This window comes from Alosa pseudoharengus, unplaced genomic scaffold, assembly GCF_046254945.1.
Source record: "Alosa pseudoharengus isolate Yale_2024_CS ecotype anadromous, Long Island Sound unplaced genomic scaffold, YU_APseudo_1.1 YU_APseudo_1.1_scf_4, whole genome shotgun sequence".
Classification (NCBI taxonomy): Eukaryota; Metazoa; Chordata; class Actinopteri; order Clupeiformes; family Clupeidae; genus Alosa; species Alosa pseudoharengus.
The window spans coordinates 35,163,688-35,180,839 of record NW_027468774.1 but is presented as its reverse complement, the minus strand read 5'-3'; the positions used below and the strand labels follow the sequence as shown (position 1 = coordinate 35,180,839).

Sequence of the window (17,152 nt, the reverse complement as noted above, 5' to 3'; positions counted from 1 at the left end):
GTATCTTCATAAGTCAGTCATTCATATTTGAGTTATTCCAACAGCAGAGTGTAACAGCATATTTTTCACCACAATAAAACATTACACTTCATACCATTGGCAGCATTGTACTATTTCCTCTATTTCAGTCTGTGATCGATGTGCTTTCAAGCCTGAAGTTTCAATAAAGCTTCATTATAAATCACGTTACAATTTAGCAGCAGCATTACAAAAATATCATTCTTACATTTGTTTTTATTTATTGGTATAATTTATTCATATTATAACATTTTTAAAAAATGAGACAGTACCATCTCAGGACATTTTCATGTTCAAGATTCAAGGCACAATGGTGGTGACACATTGACTGATCTTTCATTCATTGGCTTGTGTTTATACTGATGATCAAGCATGAGATTGGGTCAAGCATGAGATTTAAAGTGGTTCCAGCACTACCAGTGAAATTTGTGCGTTAGACAGAGTTGAGATGAATCACTGGAGATGGATGCCCCCCTCATAGTTGCCCAGTGTTTACGGGAAAGCACTCAATACTCACCGTCAGCTCAGGGTTGGAGGCCCGATAATACCCAGTCTCTCATTCTCACCCATATATAAAAACACATACACCTCTTCCAACTTTCTACACAAATTGGTGCCCATCGTGTTTACAGTCATACAGAATATACGGACCCATCTGAAGAAAAACTACAATTCACTACACATGTTGCTGGAGAATGTATGTGTGAGTGAGGAAAATGGAAAAAGTGGCTGAGGCTCTGAAAGACTACACTTCAATTTCACAATGGTCAGATGATCAAAGACATGGAGCCTGCTTCAGCCTACACACACACACACACACACACACACACACACACACACAGGGTGAGAGGGAGGCAGAGCGTGTGGGCAGCCCAGGCCTCCGAAGGAGCTGGCTCACATGTGTTCTGGGTGGTTTTGTAGACAGTCAATGAATTCTGTGACTGGACGGCCCTGGTAGCATATCTCATAGACAGCACTGAAGAGAGGGAACCTAGACAAAAAGCCAAAAGAAGACAAGGGCGGTGATTAAAAAGTGCAGACAGATAACACCCCACCTCCCACTTGCATTTAGTGCTGGCCAAGCTGGCAGTATTTAATGTCATTGACTTGTTCCTCTGGCTCCACAAGAACCCTGCTAGTGTGTGTGTCTGTGTGTGTGCGCGTTCTGATATGTTGAGAGTGTGTGTGTGTTCCAGTACTGTTGATATTGTAATATTTAATGATCCTTACTTGTCCAGGAGGTCTTTGTGTTTGAGGATGTGATGGACCTCTGCCGCGGTGGCTGGACCCTGAAGCTTCTGTCCGTTCAGCATTTCCTTCTCTAGCTCCTCTAGGGACTGGACACAGGGACATGGGTCAGAGGGGCACACCACAACTGTTTAAACAAGCCCACAAATCAAAGAAATGAAGAGGCTGGAATAAGCTAACATTACTGCATCATTCAATGGGGCCATAAACACACATTTTTAATTAGGAGAATGCAACAACTTGCAAGATGATATCTTACAATAACTTGTGAGCATCTTTTGTTAAAGGATTATTCTAGTGTCTCATTAGATAATGCAATCACTTCACCATCAGTAGTCTTCTTACAGAAACAGTACTTATCCACAGAACCTCTTGTGCTCAATGTTTTTTTTAATCATGTCAAATAAAACATACCAGGGATTTTAGAACAACAAAGACAAACAGATGACAGAGTAGGAGATAACAGAAAAACACCTCTACTTTCTACATTGCAAGAATTGTAGTTCTTCAAAATTGATTACCGGAAAACAAAGAGGCCACAGGATTCCACAGGCCTTAACTATCTGGGCTGTGGTCAGTTTTCCTTATTTTGCTGTGGAGCCTCAAAGACACCACACATCATAAATAACAAAAGACTGCTTATCTAGTCCATTGTTATGATCTCGAAATGGATCCAGACTTAAGATGTAAAATTCAGAAGCGTAATTTACTAATCTACAGATAACTTTCTGACCTTCAGGGAGGGTCTGGCTGTAATTTTCACATAGCTGCCCGTCCCAACTGGCCTCAGAGATAAACAGTGGGGCAGTTTACATTGTTCAATGTAACATCAGCCTTTGGTAGGAGTGTATCATGAGAGGCAATATATGGAGATCTGACGGGGTCTAAAATAAAACAAAACACTTCTGAACAAACTGTCAAATTCATGGAGAAATGAATAAGTCGAAACAACTCTTCTAAAAGAGCACCTGACTTTGAGACATACATTAGTGAATTAGCACTCCTGTAAGCCAAATTCTTGGCACATTATCACACAGAGGATATTCAATGCAATGACATTTACACCAAGCCAAAACTGACAAGCATCCCATGACATACCTTGCCAGTCTTGGCAAAGGCCTCAGAAACTTTGCGGTTGCGTCCTCCATAACACGTGGTGATGAGGTCGGCTACGCCGCAGCTCTCCAGGAAGGTTGCCGAGGACACAGGCCCCGCGGTGCAGAAGAGGCGCGCGAAGGCAATCATCTCCATCAGGCCCAGCCTGATGACCGCTGCCTTGGTGTTGTCGCCAAATCCCAGTCCGTCACAAAAGCCCGCACCCACCGCAACAATGTTCTAAAAAAAAGTGGTGTCCATTCATTATGAATTAAGATGAAAACCAGTAGCCTTGGTCTCAATTGCTTCAACTAAATGTCAAGACACTGAGAACATTCCTTAAGTCAAGAGTAGCCTCAACAAGAACCATGCAAACCTAATATGACCAGCAATGAGAGTAGGCTAAACCAACCTTATTAGATCATTTCTCTTAGACCGAAAAGTATAATCTGTTCACAGACAATCCTTAATCCTTTTTCCAAACACTACACCATTTATGAACAGTAATTGCCATTCACCAGCCTCAGACTCATGAACAAATAAATTATAACCGTACTTTGCCTCCCATCAGAATAGTCACTGAGTGCAGATATGAAAGCAGACAGATGGGCTGGCGATGTTTACCTTGAGCGCTCCACAGATCTCCACCACGTCTGACTCCTCCACCACTGTGATGCGGAAGTTCTTTGTCTGCAACAGCTCTTTCAGTAAAACACCATCAGCCTTGTTCTTACAACCTGGGAAAGCCAAACAAGAGATAGATTCACACACCACCCTACACACACACACACACACACACACACACACAGAGACAGAGACACAGACACACACACACACACAGACACACACAGCAATGTGCTAATCTTACCGATTGTTGTCTCACAGAATTTCTCATCTGCTACTTCATTGGCGATGTTGGCCCCCATGAGAACATTGACCGTGATGCCAAGCTTCTCTTGGATCACATCAGAGATCAGCTTCAGGCCCTCCGGGCCCTCATCCACTCCCTGCAGGACACAAAACTAACTATTTCACCAACAGCCACACTGCACACTGCAGGGTATACAGCTGGCTTAGGCAACCAAAGGGAGGGGAAAAAAACCTCTTCTTGTTTTTTAAACTGGGTCAAATGTCACAGCTGTCTGCCCTGAACCTTGATCCAAAAGAGGGGCATGCACAGAGAACACGGAGGACAAGCCTGACTCACCCTTGTCCCATGCAATTACATCACTAGATTTTTCATCATTTTAAGAGCAAAGAGGAATTTTAAAACACAGACCACTAATTGCTTACTGTGGGAAAGGCACATTGATACAAACACGCTATGACTCTGTGAATGTTTGACAAATAGAAGGTGAAATGTTTGAATTTACAGGGAGAGAGAAAACTGGAAGAATGTGAGAAAATAAGCACCTTTATGAGTGACAGTCCAAGAGCATCCTTTTTGATCTTCCCCTTAATGGAGTCGCACGCTCTCCCAATGAACTGATGTGGAATCACAAACACCAAGATATCGGCTCCAGTGGCTGCATCCACCAGCTCTGGCACTGCCAACTGATAAACAGACACACACACACACACACACACACACACACACACACACACACACACACAAAGGGACTGAGTAATACACCAATGCAGTCTCACACCAGATGGCAGAGCTGTAATGCTGTATGGGTGCAATGCTGATGCTCCCTCACCACATTGTCTGGAAGCTTCCGCCCCGGGAGGTACTTCACATTCTCGTGGTTGGTGTTAATAATCTCAGTTAGCTTGCGTCCATCCACCATCTCCTCGAAAACCCACATGTTGACGACATTGTCAAACTTTGGGTTCTGTGCCGCATTTGCTCCCACTATTTTGGCGATGGCAGAGCCCCTGGTGAGAAAAGGGGAAGTGAAGAGCACAGTGTCAGCGACCCGACAGGAGATGCTGACGGACGGACCCCTAACAAATTCATGTGACTGACCACCACACTCAGTCAGACTAAAACAAAACACAAACAAGTTCTTCTGATAACACTATCCTATTCTGTCAAGTTAATTCCACTTCAAAAAAGTATGTGATATTGTAGGCTACCATCTCTATGGCAAGCCGATTGAGCATTTATTCTGATATCTTGATGGCATAATTGTCATGTACATGCAAGCCATTTCTGTCCACTAGTTACTGTAACTAGTGAGCCATTTCTGTGTGAACTAGTTAACTAGTGACGGCCAAAATGCTCACTATTTAACTAGTAAGGCAATAATTCTCTCTAGTTAACTAGTTCATATGTTTCATATCTTACTAGTTAACTAGTAATGCTCAGCATGTTCACTAGTTAACTAGTGGACACTGAAATGTAGAGCCGGACAGTAACGGAGTACATTTACTTGAGTACAGTACTTGAGTACAATTTTGAGGGATCTGTACTTTACTCGAGTATCATTTTTGGGGAGTACTCATGACTTTACTCAAGTACATTTGAGAGGCAAATATTGTACTCTTTACTCCACTACATTTCTATCCATAACCGTGAGTACCCGTTACTTCTTCTAAAAAAAAGGAAAAATCTCGGAAACCCTCAATTTGTTGTTTCCCTCTCAAACGTGATTGGATTGTGCAGGCGCCACTGATTGGGACAGCCTATCAGCAATCACCTTCAGCTTTCTGCCAAAGTCAACTCCATGGTCAGATTTAGATAAGAGATGAAACCATGGATGAAACAATGGATGAAGACGCAGCAGGTCCATCCCGGGAATGTGCCAACCTGTGGCCACACCTCGCCAGACTATTTCAATTTTCTGAACAAGTTAATGATAGTTTTAGCTTCAAGTGTTTCAATTACAAAATAGTATTTTGTATTTGAAATACGTATTTTAAATACATGTATTAGAAATACTGCCCATCCCCGGCAACATGTAGTCAGGGGGCCAATTCTGAAAAGGGCTTCCGTTAAGACTTTTGCGGACATGTTTTGGTACAAGCTGTCACCCAATTTTTTTAGGTAGAAGACACCCATAGGTAAGATATTAGGGTGGTTGTCAAGCTGAAATTTATTTTGTGTGACTTGTACAAGCAATTTCAGGCCAATTTTTTGGTTTCCTGCTCAACACGACATGCCAACAATAAATGTTGAATATCTCCACAACCACAAGGACCCTATACATAAAAAAGGTATCAAATGAAAGCTAACACTCATGGGCTTACACTGACATTTTGTACAGTGTATGAGACAATAGAACTAGAACATGAAAAAAACAATCTCTGCCTAAAGAGAACCAGTTTTCAAAGTGTATATCAGCTTGGAAACATAACATTCCCAAATGTTCCCATATCCCAAAACCTCTATCAATCAGTACCCCTATCTATGGGAATGAGTCAAGCCAAGTTTAAAGCTTGTAGGGAGAGACAGTGCAATGCTGCAGAAGTTATAATTCTATAATGTCAAGGCGGAAATGTAGAACTGTAGATGGTGGTCTATGGTGCTATTTGACTTCATTAATGTACCAGGTTGTAACACAAATTATATTTAATTAACATATCACTATAGTTATCAATTCCATCCTAACATAACTGCTCTCTCACTTCTTTAGGGTTAGGGGTTAGTAACTAGTTAGTAACTAGTCTTGCTGATCCTAGCACTTGCCACCTGACTAGAACTGATTCTCGATTGTTTAAAAAACAGCACTCACTGATGCACTTATTCTTATTGTACTAGAGCTTTTTTTAATTGTCCTATAATTGTTGAGAGAATTGCTTTAAAAAGTTTAAACTGTTAACCATGTTGTTAGTCGCTTTGGTTAAAAATGTGTCAGCAAATGTAATGTAATGTAATAACTAATCGTCATATGGCAAAGGTATGTTTTTCCCCATCCAAGCAGTGACACTCAGGTAGGCAGTCAACAGAAGGCACCCAGGGACCATGTCCATGTGCTCAATCTGAGTCCTGGTCAGGGACACAAAAGAAGAGTTTACTGTTTTGATAATGAATACCTTCCCAATACAAGGGCATAATATAAATCTAATCTACAAAACAGGAAAAACAATATCATGCCAAATAATCTGAAACAATATAGTTGCATATAATGTGGCAAAGCTCAATAATAATGATGTGAGTACCTGAGTATTCTTGCACCAAGCTGCACAGGCACATCCACATGCCCCACTACAAAATATTCCACTTTTCGACATCGACACTGCCTGGTACTGCACTGACTTCCACTTTCCTTGCATCCACGTGAAGATTGTTTTTTCATGTTCTAGTTCTGTTGTCTCTTACACTGTACAATACATGTTCATTCTGACACTTCAGCAGACATCCTATGAGTGTTGGCTTTCATTTGATGCCATTTCTATGTATATGGTCCTTGTGGTTGTGGAGATATTCAACATTTATTGTTGGCATGTCGTGTTGAGCAGGAAACCAACAAATTGGCCTGAAATTGCTTTAAGTCATATACACACACAAAAAAAAAATCAGCTTGACAACCACCCTAATGATCATGCTTGCACATAAGTGCACATTATATTTGCCCAAAATTACAGTAGGTAACATGGAAGAAAATGAAAGCACTTTGGGGGGAAAAAAATGCTTTTACCACTTTTAAGAATATAGTATTAAAATGGACAAAAAAGCATTTTCTAAGCTGACAACCTGGCTAGAACACATGTTGAGGGGTTACATTTTAATACTGGATAGGTTGTATGCTTGTACCAAAAAGTGTCCGACAAAGTTTTAATATCAGTTTTGGCCCCCTGACTAATGGTAAAAAGATGAAAATGACTTGATTTTACTTTCAATTCCTTTTACATTCTCCAAGGTATTAACATTAACATTTTTCATAACTCCATGTAGGTCGTTTCTGTAAATGTAAGCACTGTGGCAGTAGTAATGCAATATTTAGAAAATGTAGGCCACTCTTGTACTCTTGATACTCAAGTACTTTTAAAAAAAAGTACTTCAGTACTTTTACTTAAGTAGACATCTGACTGTTGTACTTTTACTTGTACTTGAGTAAAATTTAGCAAAGGGTATCTGTACTTTTACTCAAGTAATGAAGCTGTGTACTCTGTCCGCCTCTGCTGAAATGTGCACTAAACTAGTTTAAAGACTTCTATATTTTACTAGTCAACTAGTAAGGTACAAAAATGTTTACTAGCTGACCACTGAATGTCAAATTCCCATTTGTTAACTTCTATGTAATTTGGCCAGCCGCTTGAGCATTTATTCTGATATCTTGATAAGGCCAACATGCAAGCCATTTTTGTCAACTAGTTATCTAGTGAGCCATGTTTGTGCACACTAGTTAACTAGTGACAGCATAAATGCCCACTAGTTAACTAGTGAACACATATTAGCTTCACTAGTTAACTAGTGAGAGCCAGACATGTCCACTAGTTAACTAGTAAAGGCCAAAATGCATACCAGTCAGCTAGTTGAAGGCTTTTGGGTCTCACTAGTTAACTAGTGATAGCCAAAAATGTGCACGTTTACTGGTGAAGGCCAAACTCCTCACTAGTTAACTAGTTGGAGTAGGTCTATGCCACTAGTTAACTAGTGAACCATAAATGGCTTACTAGCTAGCTAGGTGATGGCAGCAGGCTAACTAGTTAACTAGTTGATGCATCCTTTGTCCAAACTAGTTAACTAGTGATGTCATAAATGTGTACTAGTAAAGTAGTTGAAGCCTAAATTCACACTAGTCAGCTTGAGGCTTTCTATTGGCTCCCTATGTCCAAATAGAACATGACAACCAATCACAGTGCAAAATTTCTCGAAATCCCACCCACAACATTTGCATGTGGCACACAAGTTAACATGCTGGCCAAAGGAACTTTAACTAGTAAACTAGTGGCTTCAATGTGACACTTACATGTAAACTAGTGGGGCTGAAATGGCCTTCACTAGTTAACTAGTGGGCATTTTGGGGCACACTAGTAAACTAGTGACACTTTTTGCACCTCACTAGTTTACTAGTCAAATGGAAATTGCCATCACTAGTTCACTAGTGGGTGTTTTGGTGCACACTAGTAAACTAGTGACACTTTTTAGACCTCACTAGTTAACTAGTGGGCATTTGTGTCTTCACTAGTTAACTAGTGAGCAGTTCTGCCTTCACTAGTTTACATGTAAGTGTCACACTAAAGCCACTAGTTTACTAGCTAGAGTACCTTTGGCCAGCATGTTAACTTGTGTGCCACATGCAAATGTTGTGGGTGGGATTTCGTGAAATTCTGCACTGTAATTGGTTGTCATGTTCTATTTGGACATAGGGAGCCAATAGAAAGCCTCAATTTCCGAATTCTCATGTGCACATTTTTGGCTGTCACTAGTTAACTAGTGAGACCCAAAAGCCTTCAACTAGCTGACTGGTATGCATTTTGGCCTTTACTAGTTAACTAGACATTTCTGGCTCTCACTAGTTAACTGGTGAAGCTAAATTGTGTTCACTAGTTAACTAGTGAGCCTTTTGGCTCCCACTAGTTAACTAGTGTGCATATTTTGGCCCTCACTAGTTAACTAGTTCACACAAACATGGCTCACTAGTTAACTAGACAAAAATGGCTTACATGTACATGACAATTATGCCTGATATCAAGATATCAGAATAAATGCTTAATCGGCTTGACATACATCTCAAATTCACATGACTTAACATTGTAGTTTGTATAGTTTATGGCTTTATAGACATTAACATTGTTGAGTATGCCATTTCTGGACAAAAGCATTCACTTGAAAGCAAACCAGATCTACCAAGGTATACCAAGTCATAATGCCTTCTGGTAGGCATTAAGGATTTCAGAAAAGCTCAGCACAGATCTCACTAACATAGCCAAACAGTTGCTGCATAATATTAAATATATAGTAAAATCCCTAAGACTAAGAGACTGAACAAGGGGACACATGGTTTCAAGACAAAAAAATCTCCCAACAGAGGCACACCTGTTGAGTGACAAGCGCATGCACTGAGGGGTGCACAGTGACAAAACAGCAAATTTTGGAAAAAATGCCTTGAATCATCATACTTACAAAAGGCTATTAATAATAAGGCATCAGCCAATTTACAGAGAGCTTGATACGGATGTCATCATTCATACACGTCTAAACTGAAATCTGAGCACAGAGCGTGAACGAACGCGCTGTTCACGGGTGTCAACAGCGAGGCCAGTGGACACACTAGCAGCACTTTTGTTAAGCCTTACCAGTTTCCAGATCCAACAATGCAAACTTTCTTGGGAGAGGCCATTGCTTCAGTTTTAGTCACGCGACTTGCAGCAATGAAGGGTATCCTCGCTTCAAGCTGTAAATTTCAATCAACCCACAAGAGACAGCTCGGCCTGTTATGCGACAATCTCCGCCCCTCCAAATCATTGGTCAGTAAGAGGGGAAACCTAAACTCCGCCCACGCTTTTGCGTTCTATTATTTGCCAGTGGGTTGAAGGTAAATAAGCTAATTGTAGTGCCTAACAGAACTGTAGCTAGAATTAACATGATATCTTTAGAGTTTTAGGCCTTTATTCATGCTATTATGAAGACATTTAATTTTCACAGACAGCTCATACAGGCTGCAGGCTGTAGCAGAGCTCAGAAAGGAAAGAACAAATAAAGTACTTCACTGTGCTGAACTTTGTTCACTATTGGCACGTTCATTGGCCCTCTACCCTGTGCAAATAATAGCCCCATTCTTGGACCACAGCACATAAAAGACTACATTCATTAAAACAACCATATACTGTATATTAGTCAGTCAAGAAAATAATGGGAATTTTGTTAGGTATGTTATATATTGCCTGCAGTAGAAATATTATGGCATGAGGCGTTCCAGCTCATAGGCTCAGAAGAGTATGAATAAAAGTAATGGATCTATACAGTTCACAGTATCACTGTTGAGAAACCGGTCACTGTAGTTGAATGTTGACAAGGAGAGCACCAGTGGACTATTTTCTCTGCTGACTCCAAACCTGGAGTGCAATGTTTTGGTGACAAAAGAACAGGTTCAGCAGCTGTTTGCCTCATATGATCTCCACTGGTGTTTCCCAGAGGAGGCTATCCTCCCTTTCCCAGAGGAGGCTATCCTCCCTTTACAACAATTTTCATAAACATTGTAAAATACCCTCACTGAAATTTGACAGCCAAATTGTTATTTAATCTTGTTATGCACTGACTGAGGTAAATTGATTATGTCTCAGACCCAGTAGTACTTGTTATTTGACATGTCAGTATCAGCATACCATCTGTGTAGGGATTACCCCCATTAAAATGCAGTTGTAAATTCATGATGCATTTTCCACATATACACCCAATGGCTTAACTGTGTATGTAAATAGGCTACATCTAGGTCATCCACATTAAATTACAGAGATAACTGTATCAAGCTATCATTTTTGAGTGGAAATTACAATTACAAAGTTAGGCCACTGTGCAGTTATTGACAATGTCAGGAGCAAGTTGTTCACTGATTAACTACTCATTGTCAGTCAGTCTCGTAGGTCATCTTGTCTGTGTACATGTTGTTTTAATCTGAGAGTAGGATTGTAATGCAAATAGTAAAGGCTCAAAACACATCAAGCACTGAAAAGGCTGGAAAAACCTGATGTTCTTGACTTCTGATTTGGCACATTTTTTTTTTATCTTCACCGCACGGTTCCAAGAAATAATGGACAGAAAATTCTATTTTCTCTATTAGGCCCTTTAACAAAATATAAAAAAATAAATAACAAAAATAATTTGCAAGTGTGTTTTTTTGCTTGTATCATATTTGATACTTTAGGCATTACACACAATTTTTGTTTGTATCATATTTGATACTTTGGGCATTACACACAATTTGGGCAATAAGAACTTTGCAATCTGTAAGATATTTGGATATCCATAACATTCAAATCTTTCTTTCTTTAAACAGCTGGCTTTTTCCATTCTTTTCTTATATTTTGAACTTCAAAAACTCTTTCTTTGTATAACATCTGCATCTTTGAACGTTGAAATGACAGTCTTTTCTTTCCTTTACTTTGCCAAATAAGCAAGGAAACAGTTCCTGTTCTTTTTTAGGCAGAGGTGGACATTGCATTTTACACCGAACACATAGGAGAAGTGAGGAGTTTCTTTGCAGTGCTTGCACCTTTGTCATGCCCAGGATGGGAAGTGGTCAACCCCATCTCTCCTAACATCTGGAGGAACACTGCATAGTGGCCTCTTCCGTGGTGGGGTATGTGTTTGTGATGGTGAGGAGTGTGGCGAAGGGGAATGTGATGGAGAGGACAGTGGCCTACCGAGCCTAACTTTGCCTTTTCCTGCTCTTATCAGGCAAGAGCCAACTGAGGCCTGAAACCTTCTCAGGGGCATGGCATCTTTCTCCTGGTCTTGTGCCCGCAAGTCTCTTCGGTACAGGATCCAGGCATTGATCAGAGCCATTGTGACACTATGCCACCAAATATACAAGTACCATCTTCTGGTTTTCAAGCTGTGTTTGTACAGGGCAGAGAGCATATCCAAAAACTCAACACCACCCATAAATTTGTTGTAGGTCTCCACTATGGCTGGTCTGGGAACCATAACGTATATGTCTTCCGATCCCATTTTTTATCTTAAAATATTGATAAATATGTAAAGGTAAATCTCACCATAAAATTATCAAATCACCAATATCCTTGACCTTTACATAATCAGCAGGGTACTAATGAGATTCCGCCATTCTGAATTCTAACAAACTACGTCAGAATTGTTGTAGTGCAAAAGGTATCCAACAGGGGGCAGAGGACAAGTAATAGATTGTATACAACAGGGTTTTATGCAAAGTTTATATCTCATGGTGATGCAATGGGTCTCAGAAATGCATGTCTCAAATATGATACGCACGGCATTAAAGGGCTAAATCACGTGTTTGTGTTATGTTGCCAAAGAAACCTCATACATACTGTATCTGTATACAGATATACATGTGCGTGTGTGTGTGTGTGAGTAAACATATAGCTCTCTAAATGTACTGTAGGTAAAGTTGTTCAGACAAGATAACAGAAATATTAACTTTTTTATTTTAGCACGTCATATGAATAAAACATGTCAACTAACAAATTAAACTATATGTATAAAACATCAAAAACATTTTAAGGAACCACAGTAACCACATCAACCATGTAAAAAACAATTATGCTTTAAACAAGCTCTATCGAATCCTTGAAAAGGAGGTTACTAACAACAATTTCAATGTTGATGCTACTGTATCGTTGTGCTTATAATACAGAAGAAAAACAAAACATCTAGAATAAAAGATACACTGGCATTTGGTTCCTTATCCAGGGCCAGAGTGGCTAAGGTGAAGGTGATAAAGAAGGGGTATACCAAGCTTCAACTGACATAGAAATCTACTAATCCAGGCATGTATTGCCCAACAAAAAGCATTCCTTTTAAGGCCTTTGATGATGTGGCCCCTACAGGCCACATTTGAACCCTCAACATCAACTGCCACCCATGGAACCTGTTCCACAAGCCCCTTCCCTCGGTAACAAGCTACAGGAGTGAATGTCAGTGGCAGTGATGGGCAGTGAGAGGAGGTGTGAGAATGCCCACCGTCTACAGGTCCCAGTACAAGTGTCTGACACACTGGAGTGTGGTGATGGCCACGTCTGTGGAACATCATGGAGCAGATGGATAAGATTCATTAGATTATGACTAGAGTGGTATGCTCAATGCTAAGGTCATAGTGCTAAGCGCTATCCAGTTTCAAATGCCTTTAAGTTTAAGGCTCCTGGCAGCCCAGCATGAATTATCAGATTCATTGTGTGAACACTGCAGATTCTGGAACAGGTTGAGGAGACATGATGTTGAGTAAGAAAATACATTTGGACAACAAAAATAGCATTCTCAGTGTAAACTATACCATACTAACAGACTGCTTTATCCCAAACAAGTGTGCAGGCCTTAGTGTTGCACATCCCAGATGTATACCTCGCGTTCAATATGTTTCACTTTGTATATTTAGCAAATCATATTTATTTATTTTCTCTTGTTGCAAAATATCATTTTAGTATGGATTGTTCAGTTTTCAGGAAGTGTCCAAATAAATGGCCTTTGCTGCGCAAGGCAGCTCAGGCAATGTTGTTGAGTTGGGTATAGACAACATGTCATCAATAACATGCAAATACTGCTGACAAACACAGGTGCAATATAGATGCTCTCTCTTTCTTTCTGACTCTATCTGTCTCTCTCTCTTACACACACACACACACATACACACACACAAAAAAAACAGGTAGACAAAAACCTTTTCCATACGTATACATACACAAACACAAACATACAAACATGCCAACATTTGACAAACAATATCATGGGATTCCATGCAATTCAGAAGTGAATGCCAACACCTCAGGGCAGCATTTGAATTACATGAATGAACTGGGAAAATTATGCCATAAACATAAACATCAAGCAAACAAGACCTGTAACACATCATTTTAACAACATGTTTTTACTTACAGGAAGCCAATACATACACGCACATAGAGCCAAACACATACAGCAGCAGACATACATACACATAGACCCAGACTCGCATGCGCGTGCACACGCACACACACGCGCGCGCACACACACACACACACACACACACACACACACACACACACACACACACACACACACACACACACACACACACACACACACACACACACACACACACACACACACACACACACACACACACACACATCAAATGGATTTCCTCCTTAGTGGTAAATGGGTCAACACTCATAGAAATGACCTGGTCATCTATGTGGTTATCTAGGACCTTTAAAAACCACAACACTCAATATCCATTCAATCATAACCTTCAGATTTCAAGATATTCTTTAAGTTCAAATGAAGGGCATTACAGACAAACTGTAAAAATTACATTCTTGCATAGTGCATATATTTGGATGTGACTCATGTTTTGAAAGTGAATGTGGTGAACTATAGGAGAGTATCAATCTCAATGTCACTGATCACTGATCAGAAAAAGATCTTCATCGTCAACACTCACAGCAGTCAAAGCTGTGAGCTTTCTCATTACAAAATCTTTACAGAACAAAGATTTACTGAGCACAAAACAAACCAAAAGAGAATGCTAGAACAGAGGTTCTAAAACCTCCCAGAACATGACAATCTAAGTACTTGATGACCTAATACAGGAATGTGTCAAATTTGGTCCTTGAGATCCTCAGAGGCAGAATGCTCGTAAAAGACCCCAGAAGATGAGACTCTGAAGTGCTGGCTGGTTCTGGAGTGAGACGATGGCTACTGAAACCAAGTTGTAGCTACTGATGTAAGGATCCCATGCTATGGATAATGAGTCATGTGACATTTGACATCATCCAACCTAAGAACAGCCCCCTGGCTACCTCCAGCACCATGCGAGTCTTTCCTGTCAGAACAGCGGCACAACTTGTATTTGATCACCTGAGGGAAACAAAAGCACACACACACACACACACACACACACACACACACACACACACACACACACACACACACACACGTAGCATAAGGATAATTTCATCTGACACTCAATACAATTTAACCATACATTTTTTAAAAATGGTTAGGAATTAGAGCATTAGAATCTCTGAACATTAAAAAGATAACCTAGGCAAGTGAGTTAAATCCCAACCCACCTTCCCTCATACAGGTCCCACCCTGAGTCTTACCTCGTACAAGTAGTCAAACAGCTCCAGGATGGTGAGGATACTGGCTCCAATAAAGAGTCCCATCTGCCCTCCAATATCACCTACCACAAATGGCAATAGTTACAATACGACAAGATTACAATCATAACTCATTCCTGCCTTGATCAATTTCGGGACAGAATCTGAAATATTTCCCCTATGAACTATCCTACAAACTATAGTGCAACTATACTATAGTGCAAACCTTCAAAAAGGAAAGGTTAAAAAGAGAAAATCTCAAGGAAGACTGCACAATGGATGAATGAACTGCGCTCAACAATACCATTAAAATCTTTCTAGCCATGAGATTGTGTGAATGTGAACTATGTGTGATTCATGCAGAGGAGAGTACAGAGAGAAGGTGAGGAGGGAGGGGGAGAGACCCACCCAATAGTCCAGCAACCTCATAGGCTTTCTTCTGTTCAATGGTCTCATAGTTCAGTGCCTCAAAGAAGATGTCTAGCACCAATATATTATCCCTACGGACAAGAATTACAATTCACATACAACTCGTACATGGACACACATGCATTTATATGTTCTGGGAAGTGTACTGAATATGCTTGGCTACATTTACAGAAAGAAAACACATTAATTAATTAATTCAACCTTTATTCTCGGAAGCCAATGATGGCGAAATAAATATACAAAAATACACACACACACACATACACACGCACATGCACACGCACACACACGCACACACACACACACACACACACACACACACACACACACACACACACACACACACACACACACACACACACACACACACACACACACACACAGGGAACAGGATGGATCAAAAGGACACAACCAAATCATACCTGACAGAATTAAAGCAGCAAAAGGGCCTTTCATTGTCAAACACACATTGAAACTCTTGAGGCTACTCACTCAATGTACTCCTCTGATCTGTTGTACTTCTTGGCCAGGTATTTAGCAGAAGCCTTGCTGGGAATCTTGACAAAGGACAGTTCCTTACTGTAGCGTGTCATGTTGCATGGGGAGTCGCACATGCAGAAGTCATTGTCTCGCTCCACTAAGAAGTCTTTTGGGGAGACAAACAAGAGTTCCACAAAAATAGGTTATCCAACTCATACTTACATAGGCCTACACATGTATACAGACAATAAGCACTGTTTTCTGTTATGACTCCTGCATTACTGTATATGCATGGAAGGCTGCTTTGAAGGTTTACACTGAACACATTGTTATTTTCAAACAAGACCAAAGATCAGCACTGTCTTAAAACCCAAACATCCAGGCACCTCCTCAGATGATTATTCTGATCTGATGAAAGACCAAATGTTTCATGACAGTGAGAGGGCATATACAGCAAACATTCAAATTAGCATTATGATGAACTGCACTGATGCAGATGGCTGTGTAAATGTGCTGTCGACAGTAATCACCATCACAAACTTAGGAGATAGCACATTCTACATCCTGTCCTATGTTTTTGTTTTCAATTTGAATGTATTTGCCCATTCTAAACTTGGAACCAAAAATGGCTTTGAGGATAAGTTGCATCTATGCATGAAGTTTTGGGAAATCCAATACCACCCACAGACAAGCCCAGACTTAAAAGCCATCTTATATGCTTGTTTAGAGCCACATTAGCCTAAGGGATAAAGTAAACCCATGATTTAGCTGCAGCGATGAGCCCAGTTAGGCCAGAGGGGTATACTACGAAGCAGTGGCTTACCCAGGTAACTATCTCCAAACAACACGGCACTTTAGAATCAATAGCTGCTCAGTGCAGCGGTTATACTCTCAGTTATTCGGGTTAACCAGTTACCAGTGGTTTGGCTCCTTAGTCCTTACCTAGAGCAGGATCAGCACATTCCTTATAGAGCTCTGGCGTGCAGTATGGGGCATCACCTGCATGGGGCAGCAGAGTTGAAGATCACAGAACTGAAACATGAGCGTCACTACATGAACGATACCACTACAAAGCACTTTTATGAATTATCACTAACAATAAACAAATTAAAAGTGCTGTGTGTGTGTGTGTGTCTGTGTATGTGTGTGAGAGAGAGATAGAGAGAGAGAGAGAGAAAGAGAAAGAGAGAGATGCAGAGAGACAGAGACAGAT

The 17,152-nt window shown here is 40.5% G+C and overlaps 2 protein-coding genes across 2 annotated transcripts in view; both read right to left on the bottom strand.

Annotated features, from left to right (window-relative positions):
- Positions 1–219: 219 nt before the first annotated feature.
- On the bottom strand, positions 220–9,677 carry gpd1a (glycerol-3-phosphate dehydrogenase 1a). Its single transcript, XM_076267070.1, has 8 exons — positions 9,550–9,677; positions 4,062–4,239; positions 3,775–3,915; positions 3,230–3,368; positions 2,986–3,098; positions 2,365–2,601; positions 1,249–1,355; positions 220–1,009 (listed from the first exon to the last, which is right to left on the bottom strand). Exons 1-8 carry the CDS (start codon positions 9,591–9,593, stop codon positions 913–915), a joined length of 1,056 nt encoding a protein of 351 aa, XP_076123185.1. The 5' UTR covers positions 9,594–9,677; the 3' UTR covers positions 220–912.
- A 3,711-nt stretch (positions 9,678–13,388) lies between these two features.
- The window catches only part of asic1a (acid-sensing (proton-gated) ion channel 1a), a 36,561-nt gene continuing 32,797 nt past the window's right edge, over positions 13,389–17,152 (bottom strand). The window contains exons 6-10 of the mRNA XM_076267069.1: positions 16,882–16,938; positions 15,952–16,105; positions 15,439–15,530; positions 15,034–15,113; positions 13,389–14,785 (exon numbers count right to left, since the gene is read on the bottom strand). Coding sequence (XP_076123184.1) covers positions 14,666–14,785; positions 15,034–15,113; positions 15,439–15,530; positions 15,952–16,105; positions 16,882–16,938 — 503 coding nt within the window. The 3' untranslated portion in view covers positions 13,389–14,665. The remainder of the gene's footprint in view (positions 14,786–15,033; positions 15,114–15,438; positions 15,531–15,951; positions 16,106–16,881; positions 16,939–17,152) is intronic.

Excerpts from the sequence above, each read along its gene's own strand:
- gpd1a (XM_076267070.1), bottom strand. The coding sequence starts at position 9,593 with ATGGCCTCTCCCAAGAAAGTTTGCATTGTTGGATCTGGAAACTG. Across the intron at positions 3,916-4,061 it reads GGAAGCTTCCAGACAATGTG|TTGGCAGTGCCAGAGCTGGT; the intron begins GTGAGGGAGCAT and ends TCTGTTTATCAG. Across the intron at positions 2,602-2,985 it reads AGATCTGTGGAGCGCTCAAG|AACATTGTTGCGGTGGGTGC; the intron begins GTAAACATCGCC and ends ACTTTTTTTTAG.